General features: G+C 39.2%; 2 protein-coding genes across 3 annotated transcripts in view; one reads left to right on the top strand and one right to left on the bottom strand.

The window, feature by feature from the left end:
- Positions 1 to 1269: 1269 nt before the first annotated feature.
- Positions 1270 to 6370, bottom strand: LOC138023144 (creatine kinase B-type-like). Its single transcript, XM_068870169.1, has 4 exons — positions 5740 to 6370; positions 4436 to 4848; positions 3428 to 3482; positions 1270 to 1483 (listed from the first exon to the last, which is right to left on the bottom strand). Exons 1-4 carry the CDS (start codon positions 6368 to 6370, stop codon positions 1305 to 1307), a joined length of 1278 nt encoding a protein of 425 aa, XP_068726270.1. The 3' UTR covers positions 1270 to 1304.
- Positions 6371 to 7833: 1463 nt separating this feature from the next.
- The window catches only part of LOC138024165 (leucine-rich repeat-containing protein 1-like), a 32348-nt gene continuing 25181 nt past the window's right edge, over positions 7834 to 15000 (top strand). For both annotated transcript variants that reach the window (XM_068871273.1, XM_068871272.1), the window contains exons 1-7: positions 7834 to 8367; positions 8469 to 8586; positions 8667 to 8745; positions 11297 to 11386; positions 11921 to 11977; positions 13044 to 13107; positions 14289 to 14363. In XM_068871273.1, the coding sequence (XP_068727374.1) occupies positions 8188 to 8367; positions 8469 to 8586; positions 8667 to 8745; positions 11297 to 11386; positions 11921 to 11977; positions 13044 to 13107; positions 14289 to 14363 (663 nt within the window). In that variant the 5' untranslated portion in view covers positions 7834 to 8187. The remainder of the gene's footprint in view (positions 8368 to 8468; positions 8587 to 8666; positions 8746 to 11296; positions 11387 to 11920; positions 11978 to 13043; positions 13108 to 14288; positions 14364 to 15000) is intronic.

Genomic DNA, 15000 nt, shown 5'->3' with positions numbered 1-15000 from the left:
AAAGTCCTGAATTTTTCAGGCTTCTCTACGCAATTGTAAAAATTGCGTTCATAACTGCGAAGATCATAGCTTCACTTGATTTCATATCCGCAGTTCATATATGATTCATTTCATATACCATTTCACCTTGTTTTCCTTCAGATAAATTTGTAAAATTGTTTTTTTGATTTAAAGGGGATAATTTGTACATCAAAATTATGCAATAAAAAATATAGGTCACCGTGCCTGTTTAAGGGTAAAACACCATCGTACCTGGCTATCTCGATTATCGTAGAACGAAACGACAAAATTCGCCATGTTTTCGGAATGCGCGCGCCTATTCGCAAAGAGTTATGGGTCATTCACAACTTTTCTCACGTGTTTTGAGAACTTTTTCATCGTGTATGATCGACTTTCGCCATATATTACAATGTTGCAAATTTGACCAATGTATTAATATTGACACAGCATATGCGCATTACAGGATGCGCAGTGCAACACTGAGGAATCAGCATAAGAGAATCGGGGGCAACGTAAAAGGGATATTTATGGCCAACTTTAGACCCGGGCAATCGGCTTAAACGTCCATCCCAAAAAACGTTGAAACACGTTGAATCGAAGTTGAATCGATGAGGATGTTGAATGAAGGTTAAGCCGTTTGCCCCAACCTCCCCCCCCCCCCCCACTTCCCTTTCAACATCGTTGGGTACGCATGTGCGCACTAATTGGTCTCCCGAAGACCTATTCATGTCCGTATCCATAATAACAACCGCGGCCGCAGCCTGGGACTGAATACCAGGCCTCTCATGAAGCTTTGTTGAATCAAATGTTGATGATGTGTTGAAACACTTTGCCCACCCCAGCAGTCAACATCGTTCCACAAAATCAAGTGGCCTTTAGCCTCTTTTCCAACAGGGAAAAATTCTTGGTAATATACGCGTTATTATAAATGGTCAATAGTTTTTTTCTTTTCTTTCGATTTAAATTAACGCTCGACAAAGCTGCTTTTGTCATTTTATTTATAAATTTCTCCAACCACGTTTTTGTTATTGCAATACATTCCCAATGAAACGTTTAACTTAATGTTACAAGTTCGTCTTAGATACTACAATGAAGAAACGTTTCCTCAATTGAAGATGAAAGCGTTTAAAGTCGTTACTTTTTACGTGGGTATGGTATCGCTTAAACCTGCAGGTATGCCCTCGTGAAGCAATTCAAATTGCCACGAAACACTGCGAAACTTTATTTTTTTTCATGTCCATTTTGTCATTTATCTGGTCCTGTCCGGTTCACATCATCAAATTTTATGCTAATTTTCCATGCATTCACTTTGAAGGCGGGATGAGGTCGTTTATAGGTCGCTTTGCTTCCAATCGTTTCTCTATCCTAATGAGCAAATTGACACCGTCAATCACTTTTTGGACGAGGTCGACCTCCGAGTAACCTAGTCTGTCTAAGTTGGAAATATCAAAGACATCCCCTTCTGCTGCAGTATCCACTCCTCCTGTGGGTGCAAAGTGAACAAGTGAAATTGTACAGCCGGTCACCACTTGGCTCGATAAATTCAGCATCCCACTACATTGCAGAATATCGGTGGTTCGTCAAGTAGCAGCTCTCGTAACCTATAATGTGATTGCCTCGATATCAAAGCCAAAAGCAAAAGGCTAAACAATTGAAACATTGACTTAGGCTTAAGGACGGTGCCTACTTTTGTTATTGCGCATACGTTCTGCGCATCTCGAGCTACTGGGGTTTACTATCGGTTATGCTTACTAATACAGTGATATCTTTGCGCGGTTTAAAACTATCCGGAGAAAGTAGATATTAGTAAGTACGCACTCTTGATATCCAAAAAGAAAATTTGGGGTAACAATGCAGTTTTGAGAGATAATTAAGCTTCAATTTGAGAAAGAACGCCATACATTGCTTTGTATTTTAAAGCTTTTTACAAATATTATTCATCAATTATCTTTGAAAAATGGGCGGTTACCCCCAATTTTCTTTTTGGATTTCAATAACATTTGTTAAGATCTACCTTTCCTACATAATCATAAACCGGGGCAAAATTACCTTTGAATTCGTGGGCACCGTCCTTAAAAACAATACAGCGTGCTTATAATACCAAGCAATAGCAGGTTACGAGAGCTGCTACATTACTGGTGGTTCGAGCTTCAGCCGGACCAAGATTAAGGGAAATATAGTAAATGATGAGAAATTCTTACCTTTGCACGTGCATGGGCACATTGTTAGAATTCACATTCTTCTAAAATAAGGATTAGAAATCGTTGGTTCCGTCTTAAAACCCCTAGGGGTTCATAAGTCCCCTGGGAGGGACGCAGAAGAATCCACACACAATTCGAAAAGAGCAGCGCTCCGAATTTCCGGTGTTAGTATATACCACACAGGTGAATTGTGCTCACGGCGCGCGCTGATTGGCTAAGACTCGGAGGTTATTATCCAAGTACTGCTCACCTCCGAGTAGCCCGCGCGCGAGATTTGAAATTCTCCACTGTATTTTACAAAAATATGTTTTTTTTTGGTTCGTTTTTTATTCAACCTGTGTGGTATATACTAAAACAATTATTCAGCTCAGTGTCGGTGAAAGTGGTGGATATTTACCGAGCCGCGAAGCCTGTTCTCGCCAGTAAGTGAAGGAAGGGATGTGTCCATATTTAATATCAACGCAGTTTGGCAGTGACGAAAGGAAAGCCTGAAAAATTAGGCGTGACCAGTTTTTCATTTCGCGATCGTTAGTGTTAAGCAACGCCCACAGCAAAGCTGCGACGATCTTTGACATGCTTCTTTTGCAATTCAAACTGATATAAATCTTCCACGTGCAGTTCTCTCATATAATAGTTTACCTAAAAAATTAGTCCATTCTGATTGGTCAAAGAGCAAACAAAGTCAGAGATAGCCAATCAAATGCGAACCCAAGATGTCGCAATTTACGGCGCAATTTTTCTTGATGCACGTGCGTTGCTATCGAATTAATCACATGATTTCTCTCGTACAATTTGGAATAAACAAGCACTTGCCGTACGAGCTTGGTAACCCTGCGATGGACTGGCATCCCATCCAGGGAGGAGTATATATACTACTAGTCGCTTCATGCCATGGAAACCGGGATAAGCTCCGGCCCGATGGGCCTCCTGGTTCGTATACACAGACTTTACCTTTACTTTTACCTAAACGTAGCGACGTCTCAAAACCGCGTGGTGTAAAGCAAAAATAGCCACAGGTCAAGGAGACTGCCGAATGCTGGAACATGTAGAACTTTAAGACCTATGCTCTCTCAGTATCTCTCTCTCTCCCTCTCCCCCTCCCCCTCTCCCTCTCAGTCCCCCACCCCTCTCCCTCTCGGTTCCCCCTCCCTCTCTCCCTCTCTCTCTCCATCTCCCTCTCTGTTTCTCATGGGGGCAAAGTGTGAATAACCCTGTCCCTAACTCACCCGTCCCTCGTTTTTGCAACCGTGATCTTTGTAAAATTTCATCAAAATTCGGATTCTGCAAAAAGAAAACATAAAACATCTATTATTTGATATTAGTTGTTTGCTTTGATTTCTGTATAGCGAACGGCCAAATTCAATGAGAGCCCTAGTGTTAAATACAGCTGACACTTCCATGAAACTTACATTTCTGCAGGAAACCAATATCCAGCGAAGCTTTGTTGAAACGTAGAAGATCTTTCTCGTAGTCTCTAACACCTTTTAGCGGCCAAAAGACGCTAAAAGTTGTTGAGACTACGAGAAAGATCTTCATTCATTAATTCCATTAATTACCACGATATATATAGTTAGATACCTTTCATTTCACTCTTCAATAGTATTCTTAATTTCCATTTCTAGGGATTTGCTTTTTGTCGTTGATAAAAAGTGTTTAATTTGTAACTAAGTTAGACGTTCTTTCACATGTGCTGCCTCTTTTGAGTTAGTGTGGTATGTTAAAATTTGCAAATAAAAACTCGTAATAGTTTATATTTCCCACCACGTTTGCCTGGAAGCTCTCTTGACATGCGCAAGGCAGGGGCCTGGCAGTGTGGTAAAACGCGGGAAACTAGAAGGCCTAATCGCGCAAGTGCAAAACAAATACGTGCAGCAAGGATTGTCAGGTGCTTAGCGCGGGAAAATCATTGTGAGGATATCTTCTTCCTGATTCCTCCAAAATTGACCAATCACGACAGAGGCTGACAATCACATGAACCAATCATAACTAACCGCGTTCCCAGGGCTTTTCATCGAGGTTGAATCACAACGCAAGGCAAATTCATGCAGAAGGCGCTAAGAGCAGGATGACGCTTGCCAGAGCTTGTTTCGTTTCGTTTTACTTTAACCTCTTATTGGCTTAGAATATAGCGAAGGATTTATGAGCCTATCACTAAAGTTTACGCAAAATTACTCTCGATATTCAATGAAACAAACTGCTCTATCATGTACAACTCTCTTGAAATAAATACTGACCTTACACAAAAGTGGCAATCTCACATGCACTCCTGCCCTAAGCCCTGTTCCGAGATTAGACGGGCAAGTTAGGATGTACCCTAGATGTTCGTTCCACATAAACTCGTGTCCTTGGCGCTTAATGAGTGTCTCAACGTCGTTGATGCCGCGACAGAAGCGATTAAAGACTGTGCGCATGTCTCCTCCCTTCTCCATCGAGATAACGCGTACGTGATCCTCTTCGTTTATCCAGACCAGGAAGTTTTTGTCGTCATTGTGCCAGATTCCACGCGCGTCTGGCCAGTCACGTGCCATTCCCGCGCACGTGAGAAGCGGGGAGACTGGTTTGTCAAACAGGAAGTGATTGTCGATAAGCTGTTGTTGTTCATCTGGAGTCATATCGGTCAGCGGATAGTACCTGCCTTTCAACTCACCTAAAAATTTTATCAAGCCGTGCAACTGTTAGTAATTCCCTAAAATTGTGTACTGAATGGGCGGAAGGGGCCTGCTGGCCAGTTTAAGCGGCATTGTGTTCCGTGCACGATTTAGCATTTAGCAAAAGCAATCCCTTGTGCCGCTACTTTTTTTGCAGACCAATCAGAAGAGTTGCTGTCATTAGGCCCAATCTGATTGGCCACTTTTTGGCGGGACCTATATTCTAAATTTAGATAATACCGTAAACTGAGATCGTCACTTCTGGGTTATAAAATAAGTTGCGTTAGTCGTCGTCGCAAAGTAGAGCAACGACGCATCTTAGCAAGGTGGAACCGAAAACATACGATGGCGCCCGTGGCAGCCGCTACACGGTTCATGTATGACCTTGCATGGAGAACAGCTTACAACCAGCTGGAATCAGCTGTATGCTGCTTTTTGCTGAGGGAGGAAAACCGAAGAACCCGGAGAAAAACCCTAGCTCCAAGCAGAGAGTAGAGAACCAACACAAACTGAAACCACTTATGCTGTCAGGTCCAGGAATCGAAGATGGGCCACATTGGTGGGAGGCGAGAGCTCTCGAGACCTACGCAGCGAACCCCAAACATCAGCCTGAAATTTACGTTTTGGCAGAAAATCCTAGAAACTCGTTTGATTCTAACGTATCTCTTGCCTGTTAACTACAGATAGCGAGCATTTTCTCAGAAGAGAGACGAGGAAGAATAAGTGAATTTGTATACTTTTGTATACATGTCGCAACCTACCATTTGGTGTTTCACGTAAACGCAATGTAAAATCTATCTATTATTTTGTGACGCGAGTGCGGAACTTTAATTTTTAGTCGAACTGTTTAACTTTTTGCTATCTTTAACGAAAATGGGTAAAAAGCTTACCAGTCAGGCCTCCGAGAGCTCGAGTAACGACTTTTTCAACTTTTCTTCTCTCAGCTCTGGAACAGTGTGGAGGAAGACTCAATTTACGGATCGATCTCCCAGTGCGGACTCGAGTAGATAACACATACTGTTCGTCAAATTTTCCTCCGCGAATCTTAGACGAATCGAGATCAGTTTTGTGTAGATCTGTTTTCTTGAATCCGTTGTGTCGTTCTTCGATTATTGCATCAAAAAGTTCCGCGAAGGTCTCGTATGATTCTTCATCGCCAGCTACTGCTCCTACTGTGAGAATGAAAGGGTGTCCTGGATTGTCAACACCAGTTTGGATAGCTTTGTCCAGCGTGAACCCTGTCGCTGTTTGTCTGTTTCGAAGTTTGGCGTACAGCCTTGGAGTTAGATGTTTCGCCATTAAATTGTTATATTGCCGCAGATCAGGGTAGTCGGCTAATGGAATGTAACTGTCTCTTCTCGCAGGTCGCGATCGGTCGCAGGCAATGCGCACTGCTGCCGGAGTAGAGCGCGAGCTTAACTGATAAGCCCCCAAACCAACCGCCAGACTTCCCGCCACGGCCGCTGCGCTCAGAATAGCGATTTTATGAGTTTGCAAAAACGAAGTGAAAGTCGGTGACATCGTCGATAATACTTGGTCCATGCGATCGGCGTTAATATTGGTGAAAAATTACGATTGAAAGTCACAAAGTGAGGTTTATTAACACCATTGAAAACGTCATGAAAATTAATTAATCAAATTTGGAATAAGTTCCATTGAGGACTTAATAAAAGTTTCTTATTAATTTGATCCGTAAAGTTATTGCCACGGATACAAAATCGCAAACTCTCTTGCTTCTCACAAGCAATAATTGCTTCTAAAAACGCAACAAAATGCCATTTTGAAGAGCAAGAAGCAATCCACTTCCCGGACAAATATATATTAGTTGACCTGGTACAAATTCGCAGGGGAAGTGAAACCCGTTTATTTCACCAAAAAGACCGAGAACGATAGAGTTGTGAAGATACATTGGCGTATCAGTCATGTTGCCATCTACGCGGAACGAAAGCCAATCAATCACTCGGCACGTGCCTAAACCAATTACTCTGCACGCCTTACACGCTTTGCACGTGCGTTTAAATCATCGATAGCATACTAGCAGTCTTTTCTATGGCAGTCAATTTGCGCGCTTTTTCGGTCGATCTTGGCTTTTTACATATACACAATTGAGAGAAATAACCAAGGTAAGCTAACGGGGCGGCGCAATCAGTTTCGAATTTCTTTATAAGGGCATACGGTATATGAATCTGTAGGTTTTGATATTACTGTACTTATCCAAGCCCAGACGGACGCAATATCCGAGATTGAACAATTTTATGAAAAAAAAAAAAAAAGAAACGAAATCCACTCTTACGCGCCATCCGTTTGAAAGTGTGTAATTTTTGACGCGTTGTCGCCACTGATCCACGCTGTAACGCTCTACCGAAGTTCTGAATCCAACGAACAAGGACTTTGAAAAATGTTTCAAAGGCAAAGACATGCTCTAGTGGTTGAAACTATGACGTCAGAGCATGGAAGATTTTTTGAACAAACTAAGATTGGCCATTCGGCCAAAGGGAAAATGACTTGGAACTATTTAAAAGTTGAAACAGAATCAGTTCTGCCTAGACCTTAGGTTAATCTTTCCTCAGTGCGTTCCCGTTCTCTTTTTTGGTGTTTGTCCCGTGGAAAAAATTAAACGCGAAAAACACGCAAGCTTGCGTGAAATAATGCCTCCCTCGAAATGACAGAACTCCATGCGCGAAGCGTTCCGTCCGACGCGGGTAGCGATTTCAATGCAAGCGCTTTTGTGATCCTTTGTAAAATTAACAGACTACTTGTAGTGGTATGGTTTTTTAATACTATGTCAAGAATGCCTTAACTCGCAAAACCAGAAACACTTTAATAATATTAAGTTCCTCATTTACAAGCGAGCTGATTTGAGGTGTCATCGTGGTATTCAGAGGCGCTTAGCGAACTACTGTTGATTGGTTACCTGAACAATACGAACAATTTTCTCCAATTAGAGGTCGTGTTTTACCAGCAACTTGGCTTTCATACAGCTTCTTTCTCACTTTTTTCACGAAACGAGAAAGTTTCGTGTGGGCTGTCGAATTGCTGTTTTGCTAAAAACATTTTTGGTATTTTGAGAGTTTTACGATATTTTGCAAGTGACCATGTCATAAGTGCAGTGTTTACATAAGTGTTTTATCAACGTACAAACGTGCTCTCGAAGAACATCTTTACAAAAGTGTTTGTTTTGCTTTGGGTCTGCCCTTCCTCGAGATGCCGAATTGCTCATTAGCGGATTACAAATGAATGGCTTATATATCTACGGAAGTGATGTCTTCCATCACACCGTGAAAATATTGCAATTGTAGACTTTCCTGCCATGTTGTAAGTGGATTATCAAGTGTAAGATGCGCCGATGGCCTGGACTGAAGAGTTGTTTTTCAATGGAATGCGACAGTGCGGGAGAAATGTCTGTTCTGGATTTACGACATTGCAACTTAACTTCCGTGCCGTCTGATGTATTCAAAGCCGAACCTAACTTGGAAGAAGTTTATTTGGATGCCAATCAGATTCGAGAATTGCCGAGAGTAAGTCATTTCTTTGCATAATATCTGGGGAAATGGTTTATCACCGGAGCTGTTGTACGTAGCTCTTCTAATTTTTTTGCGTTTGTCTCGATTTTTTCCAGGCTTTATTTGGTCTTCAAAGTTTGCACGTCCTTGGTTTAAGCGACAATGAGCTAACTATTTTGCCATCAGCTGTTGCTAACCTCGCAAGTTTGAGAGAAGTTGACATCAGCAAAAATGGTAAGAATTTTTGACGGAGACTTCACTGTAAACATTATAGAAATTAACTACTGTTTTAAAAAATACCCTTTTTACCACAGGGATTATCGATCTGCCGGATAGCATTAGAAACTGCAAGTATTTAGAACAATTTGATGCAAGCGTAAATCCTATTGGCAAGTAAGTTTAATGTAATTTATAACTTAAAGAGCTCAATTTTGTACTCAACGTTCTTTTGTTCATATGTTTGTTTAATTTCCCTTTGTTTTTATTTTAATTTTCTTATTGAACTCATGCAGCATATCAAATTTCCTTACTTCGTGCGGATTATTTTTAAAAAAATTCTGTTTTAAAGTATTTGCAAACGGATTCAAATATTCATTGTACATTATCTCTGAGTTTAGTCTGAAATTACAGACTGAGATTATTATCTGATTCCTTCCTTTAATATTAAGTGAAACGCCATTGTTGTGGTTTTCAAGACAGTGCAGTCTAAAATTAAAATGAATTATGTCTACTAATACAGAAATATCAAATTACAGGTACGTGCATGAAAATTTACGAGGCTTGCTTGCTATGGATTACATCTATTACATTAATATTCATCAACAATAATTTGCTGATGGCATGGTGAATAATATTGTGGCATAATTATCTAATAGATAGTTTGCCAATGCTCACTTAGCCTGAGGAGAGTACTTTTTGGCATATTAATTTAAATGTTAGGGAGATTATTAGAGCAAGCATTGTATTTCATCTTTATTTGTTTTGTCTGGAAGAAGTTGTGTGACTATTATTTTGAAAATAGTTTCCTCGCGGGACATTATTATCCCCTTTACAGTGCAATGCGCGTTACTGTGGCCACCCAACAAACTTTCACATTTGACAACTACGTGTAAATATTTCAACTCAACAACCCATGCAACAGTGTTCAACTTACCGTGCAAAGGAGACGTGACTGTCAATCGAATTCCCACACCCTAATTGGCAGATAATTTGTAAACAAACTTTGTTAGGTGGCCACAGTAAGGCGCGTCGCACTGTAAGCAATTTTGTGGTTTTTCATTATCTAAATAACCTGAATAAGACATAGTGTTAAAAAGATCATATGTTCCATAAAGGAATTATTATTGCCAAGATAATCTGAGGTCATTGTTTAGGTTATCTGGACCCACTGTAGGGTGGTTGTGTACATTGCAGGTGATTTTTGCACTATTGTGGAGAGCCTAGCTAAGTGTTAATGACATTAAGAAGAAATAGAACACCAGGAAAGAATTATTATTAGGTTATACATGTTACTTGTGTATTTTACATTTAAGCAGTAGAGGACTTCTTCCGTGTTTACAGCACCTCATCTAAACACCAAGGGGAGTTGAAAGAATTCTTGACAGCATGCAAATCCGAAGTTTACGAAAAAATAATTCAACAAATGAAGGAAAATGCTGGTTTATTTACTTTTTGATTGAAACAGATTTTCTTTATACATGCTCATATTTCCTAACAGCCAATTAAAATGTGTGCCTGACAACACATAACCAATCAAAATTTGTGTGATGTCACTGGCCACCAAAGACCTTTTTGCAGATACGGCGGCCATTTTGATTTCTATTGTTTCGGAAGACATTATGGGATGCTCAAAGGGCAAATGATTATGTATTTGCCCCCTGGGCATCCCATAATAGCTATTTGAAACAATAGAAATCAAAATGGCCGCCGTTTCTGCAAAAAGGTCTATGTTTACATATTCTCATCTAAACACAACTATTGACTGATGAGAGTGAACGTACCATCCTCATTATTCTATAATTTGATATATTTCCTTTTGCGTTTCCCACAAAGATTTCAAATTGTGCTTTCAAGTCATGATTTAAGGTCTTTATCTCTACTGGTAATTTCTTTAAATAATTAATTTATCAAACTCTTCCATAATGACTTCCTCTTTTTCGCTTCCTCCTCTCTCTTCTGTACTTGATTCATTATCTTTGGAACTTGTAATTTGACCAGGTTTCTTCGATTTAGCTTGACCATGTTGCAAGTCAGTAACTCGACCATCTTCCATCTTAGAATGTGGGGCCTTAAATCCTCTTCTCTTTGTAGCTTAAGTTGCATTTCTCTCTTGTGAAGTTTGAGTTTCTCTCTTGGTCTCTTTTCCTCCCATTTAACCTCTAATGCAGCTTTCTCCAGCTTACCAATGCTTCTTCCAATTTTGAAACTTGTGCATCATCACTACAGTAGCTTGGCTGGAATTATCTGGGACTGACCAAACTTATATATGACAAAATACTCGCAACAATAATAATAATTTCAAAGCTAAGGGAAAAAAAACAGTGAAATATGACCTACATTTCTACGAGCAAAAGGCCCAGAGTCTGCATCTCTTTGAACCAAAAATGTTTGACAACTAATTACTGGGTTGCCAGTGTGGCAAACCCAGTCGGGATCTGCGTTTCATTTGTTTGTTTTATTTTTTTTGTTATTTTTTTCCGTGTCGGTAAAAGTTGTGTTTTTAGTTTTATCACTACGTATGAAATGATAACATTATTGCCCCTATTCTGAGTAACCAGCTGTATTCTCATTGTGTTTGATGCGCTATTGCGAGGGCAGGCTTAAAGCTGGAGCTTTTCTGTGTAGTCTTATCTGGAATGGTTTCTTTCTTAAATTTTGCATGATTTTTCTTAGTTAAGAATACAAAGAAGAGGTAATTTCTTTAATTATTCTTTTTATTTTTTAGAATCCCAGATGGATTTACACAGCTGTTAAATTTAACCCATGTGTATTTGAATGATGCATTTCTTGATCGTTTACCATCAAACTTTGGAAGGTTTGTCTAAGCAGCTTCATATCTCTAAACTGATTAATTTTACATTTAAGTCTGCTAAGTGACCTGGCCTGTGTATGAAAATGAGGGTAACGGTGACCTGTGTAAAATAGCTGTACAGGCGATTACACTAAAGCCGGTTATACACAGCTCAACATGTGTTGATCAACAAATTTTGCAGCCATGTTGAATGTTGAAATATGCCATTCACCAGGTTGAACGTTGTTGAACCATGTTGACGAAAATAGACCATCTCTATTCCATTCAACACATCTGTGCAACATGGTTCAACACTTGTTGAGCAACAAATGTTGCAGGATGTTGAACCGTGTATCATTGGGGTAACATGTAAGTACAGTCATCTGTTGTCAAGATTAATAGGGCCCACACACTATTCAAGAGTTACAGGGCACAAAGTGGTCTGGTCTGAATTTAAGTTGAAGGCCACAAGTTTATTAGTATAGGTAATCACATGCGTTCGAGTGCAATTTGGAATTAGAGTGTTTAATACTTACTTACTTCTTCTTTGGCATGTAGGTTATCCAAACTGAAGATTCTTGAAGTAAGGGACAACCACTTGAGGTCTTTACCAGAGTAAGTTCTTCAAATACATTGTAGACTGTGTTTTAAGACTTCAGATCTTTTTAGGATGACCAACAAGTTATTCAGTTCTCTGGCCCAGAAAATGATCAAAATTTGATCATGAGTGGCTCCAAAAATGGGGGCCCAGATCTGCATTCATGTAAAATAAGGTGACTGGCCATCATTATGATAGTTCTCAAGGATAATGAGCAGAGGGGGTAGGGGGTAGTTTGAGACAATTATTGTAAACAGTTATTAGTTCAAAGGAAAAAGAATAATTCTTGATTTGTTTTTTATTTGAAACTCATGTATGAGTTGAGACACATCAACTGAAAAATCTCAAAGCAAATTTACGTAGCTGAAGTTACATTTTAATTACATTGTACATGTAAGACATTTGCCCCTTGGGGATTTCTGATTGACATTCAAGTAAAATTCCCTGGAGTTAGACATGAGCTGAGACAAATCAACTGAAAAAGCTCAAAGCAAATAAACGTAGCTGAAACATTTTAATTAAGACATTTGCCCCTTGGGGGTTTCTGATTGACATCCAATTAATCTCCCTGGAGTTAGACATTAATTAAATCCATGAATGGCTGTTTTAGAATTATGGAAAGAGTGAAATTCATCATTCTGTAATGATGCTGAAATGCTTGATTGAAGAAACCAAAAGGCTTATGGAAAGCCATAAAAGATCTGTAATAACTAAGTATTAAAAGCCATATAAATAAGCTGATCAGGCTAATAGGTCACAATTTTTCTGGAATGCATAATTTCCCATTAGAATAATTATTCTAATATGAGAATAATTATTATTGACATTACATTGTATGTACATGTATGATAAATTAATATAAAATTTATGATGTAAATGGTCAACTTAATGCTTTTGTCATAAGTGAACTTGTAGCTGAATTCTGTAGCATAGGATATTAGAGGTACAAATTTTGCCACCATAGTCAATTGCCAATGAATATTATAATTATTATTCATAATATGGTTGTAGTTTCCTTCAGAATTTTGCTTGCCTTTTAAGTTCTCGTTGTTTGCTATACTTCCATCTTTTATTTTGTTCAAGGTCAATGTCACACTTGACAAATCTGGAAAGGTTGGATATTGGAAATAATGAGTTTCTGGAATTGGTACGTCACATTATGATATCCAAATGTTGCCAACATAAGCTCGTGTTCGAAGTATTTTGGAAAAAGATTTATCTTAAAAACTGTCTATACTTTTTCATCCAACTATTTTCATCCTATTGCTCTCAAATTTTTGCATACAACCCGCAACAATTTGTGAACAATTTGCATTATTTATTGTTTGACCTTCTGCTGGATGAGGGTTATATGGATAACTGACCCTTTATGCGTACCCTGTGTTGAATGCTTTGGAGATTCATCTGAGTGTAGTAGTCATCGCTTAATTACCACCCCCATTTCTGGGATTTACATGTAAAGTGAATTTCACTCGATCTGAATCCCATACTGGGGTAATTCTCTCCTGGACTGGTCCAGTTTTCCTCCTTCATCAAACTCAAGTCTCAGTTATTTTGTCTGACTCAGTGGGGAGCTGCATGTGCCCCAGGAGTGGACATTGACCACATAACCCTTATAAGTTAGCAGTGTCAGTCAGGCACTGTTTTTCCTTTTTCCTTCAATCTGTGCACTTTGGTACTCAGACTTCTTGGGACTACTAGTTAGGGTCATAAACAGGACCTGTGTGTTTGTTTGTTTGTCACTTAAATTAATCCCTGAACCGCCCCCAATGGAAGATCAAGCAAATTTGTCTGGCGTTAGACAGAGTAAAATTTATAGCAGAGGTTCAATTATTATAACTTTTGAAGTAGATGCCAAGGCTAATCAATGTAAGAAGCAGTCACTCTAAACTTGTCGTTTACAAGGGTTGTGTGAAAATCAAGGCAGACTATCCTGCGGTGAGAGGCAAATTTCTGACAGACAGTGGTGCACCCCCGGAGAGCGGCTTCTAACGAAACCCCTGTATAGGTACCACTTTTGGAGGGATTGCCAGTTATAGGGGATATAGTTTTTGAGTGGATTCATACCTGAAGCAGCTCCCATTGATGAGTAAGATCATCTGGCATTAGACAGAGTAAAATGTACAAGTTTCAATCTTAGGACGGAAAGGGTTCATGGGAAAGTTGTTAAATTTATCTTAAGTAGTTATTCTTTTTCCAGCGCTTCAGCAACCACAATGCCTGAAAAAGTTACTTATAATACATAGGCTTTTCACACAGGCTTTTACTTGTAGTAACAAAACAAACACCTATTAAACAAACAATAATCCTTTTTCTTGTTCTTTGCAGCCAGCAGTTATTGGATGTTTGGTGAACTTAAAAGAGCTTTGGATGGATAACAATGGCTTAAGTGAAATTCCTGCAGTAAGCACCAAATTATGCATCACTGGAATAATATTATTCAAACTATTATTTAAAAACTGTTTGTGAGGTCATTTTCTCTGATGAGACCAGCTTCCTTGTAATGATAAAACAGCTATCGCCATGGCTGTTTTGGCATAATTGTGTGAAAACCATCTTAAAAATAGTATAAAATAGCTAAATACATGTAGTAATTGCAAAGCTTATTCAAGAGTATAGCTGTGTTGAATTTACCCAAATTAAAAGTGCTGCAAAAAATTCAGGTAACCTCTGAAGACAAGGAGCAGAGAATCTTGCTTAAGCTGATTCCTCAGAAAAAAAAGTTGCTGAACGATTTTCTTGAAACTTCCCTGAATGTTCCCTACTAATCCCAGTTCTGAGAACTACAATTAAAAAGATAAGCCACCATGCTTGCTTAAGAGATATAATGGGAGAGATATAAGAGATATAAGAGATATAAGAGATATGAGATATAATCAATCAACTTACTGCGCATATGGTGTGTCACACTGTGACAATCTTACCCCATTGATGCCTGTACTGGTACTAATCATGCGCTTTATTTCATCTGCTCAGAGTACTTTTTGCGGTGGCTAAATGAGAGGGTTTAAAGTAACACTTGAAAAAACACCTGATAGAT

Source organism: Montipora capricornis, chromosome 11 (assembly GCF_036669925.1).
Source record: "Montipora capricornis isolate CH-2021 chromosome 11, ASM3666992v2, whole genome shotgun sequence".
NCBI lineage: Eukaryota > Metazoa > Cnidaria > Anthozoa > Scleractinia > Acroporidae > Montipora > Montipora capricornis.
Note: the sequence above shows the minus strand (reverse complement) of the source record. Positions and strands in the feature narration are given on the sequence as shown.

What these genes read in the sequence shown, in the direction of transcription:
- LOC138023144 (XM_068870169.1), bottom strand. Translation starts at nt 6,370, where the DNA reads ATGTCACCGACTTTCACTTCGTTTTTGCAAACTCATAAAATCGCTATT. An exon ending in GATTGCCACTTTTGTGTAAG is followed by an intron (nt 3,483 to 4,435) that starts GTCAGTATTTAT and finishes TTCTTTTTGCAG; the next exon opens with AATCCGAATTTTGATGAAAT. An exon ending in GTTGCAAAAACGAGGGACGG is followed by an intron (nt 1,484 to 3,427) that starts GTGAGTTAGGGA and finishes TTGCACCCACAG; the next exon opens with GAGGAGTGGATACTGCAGCA.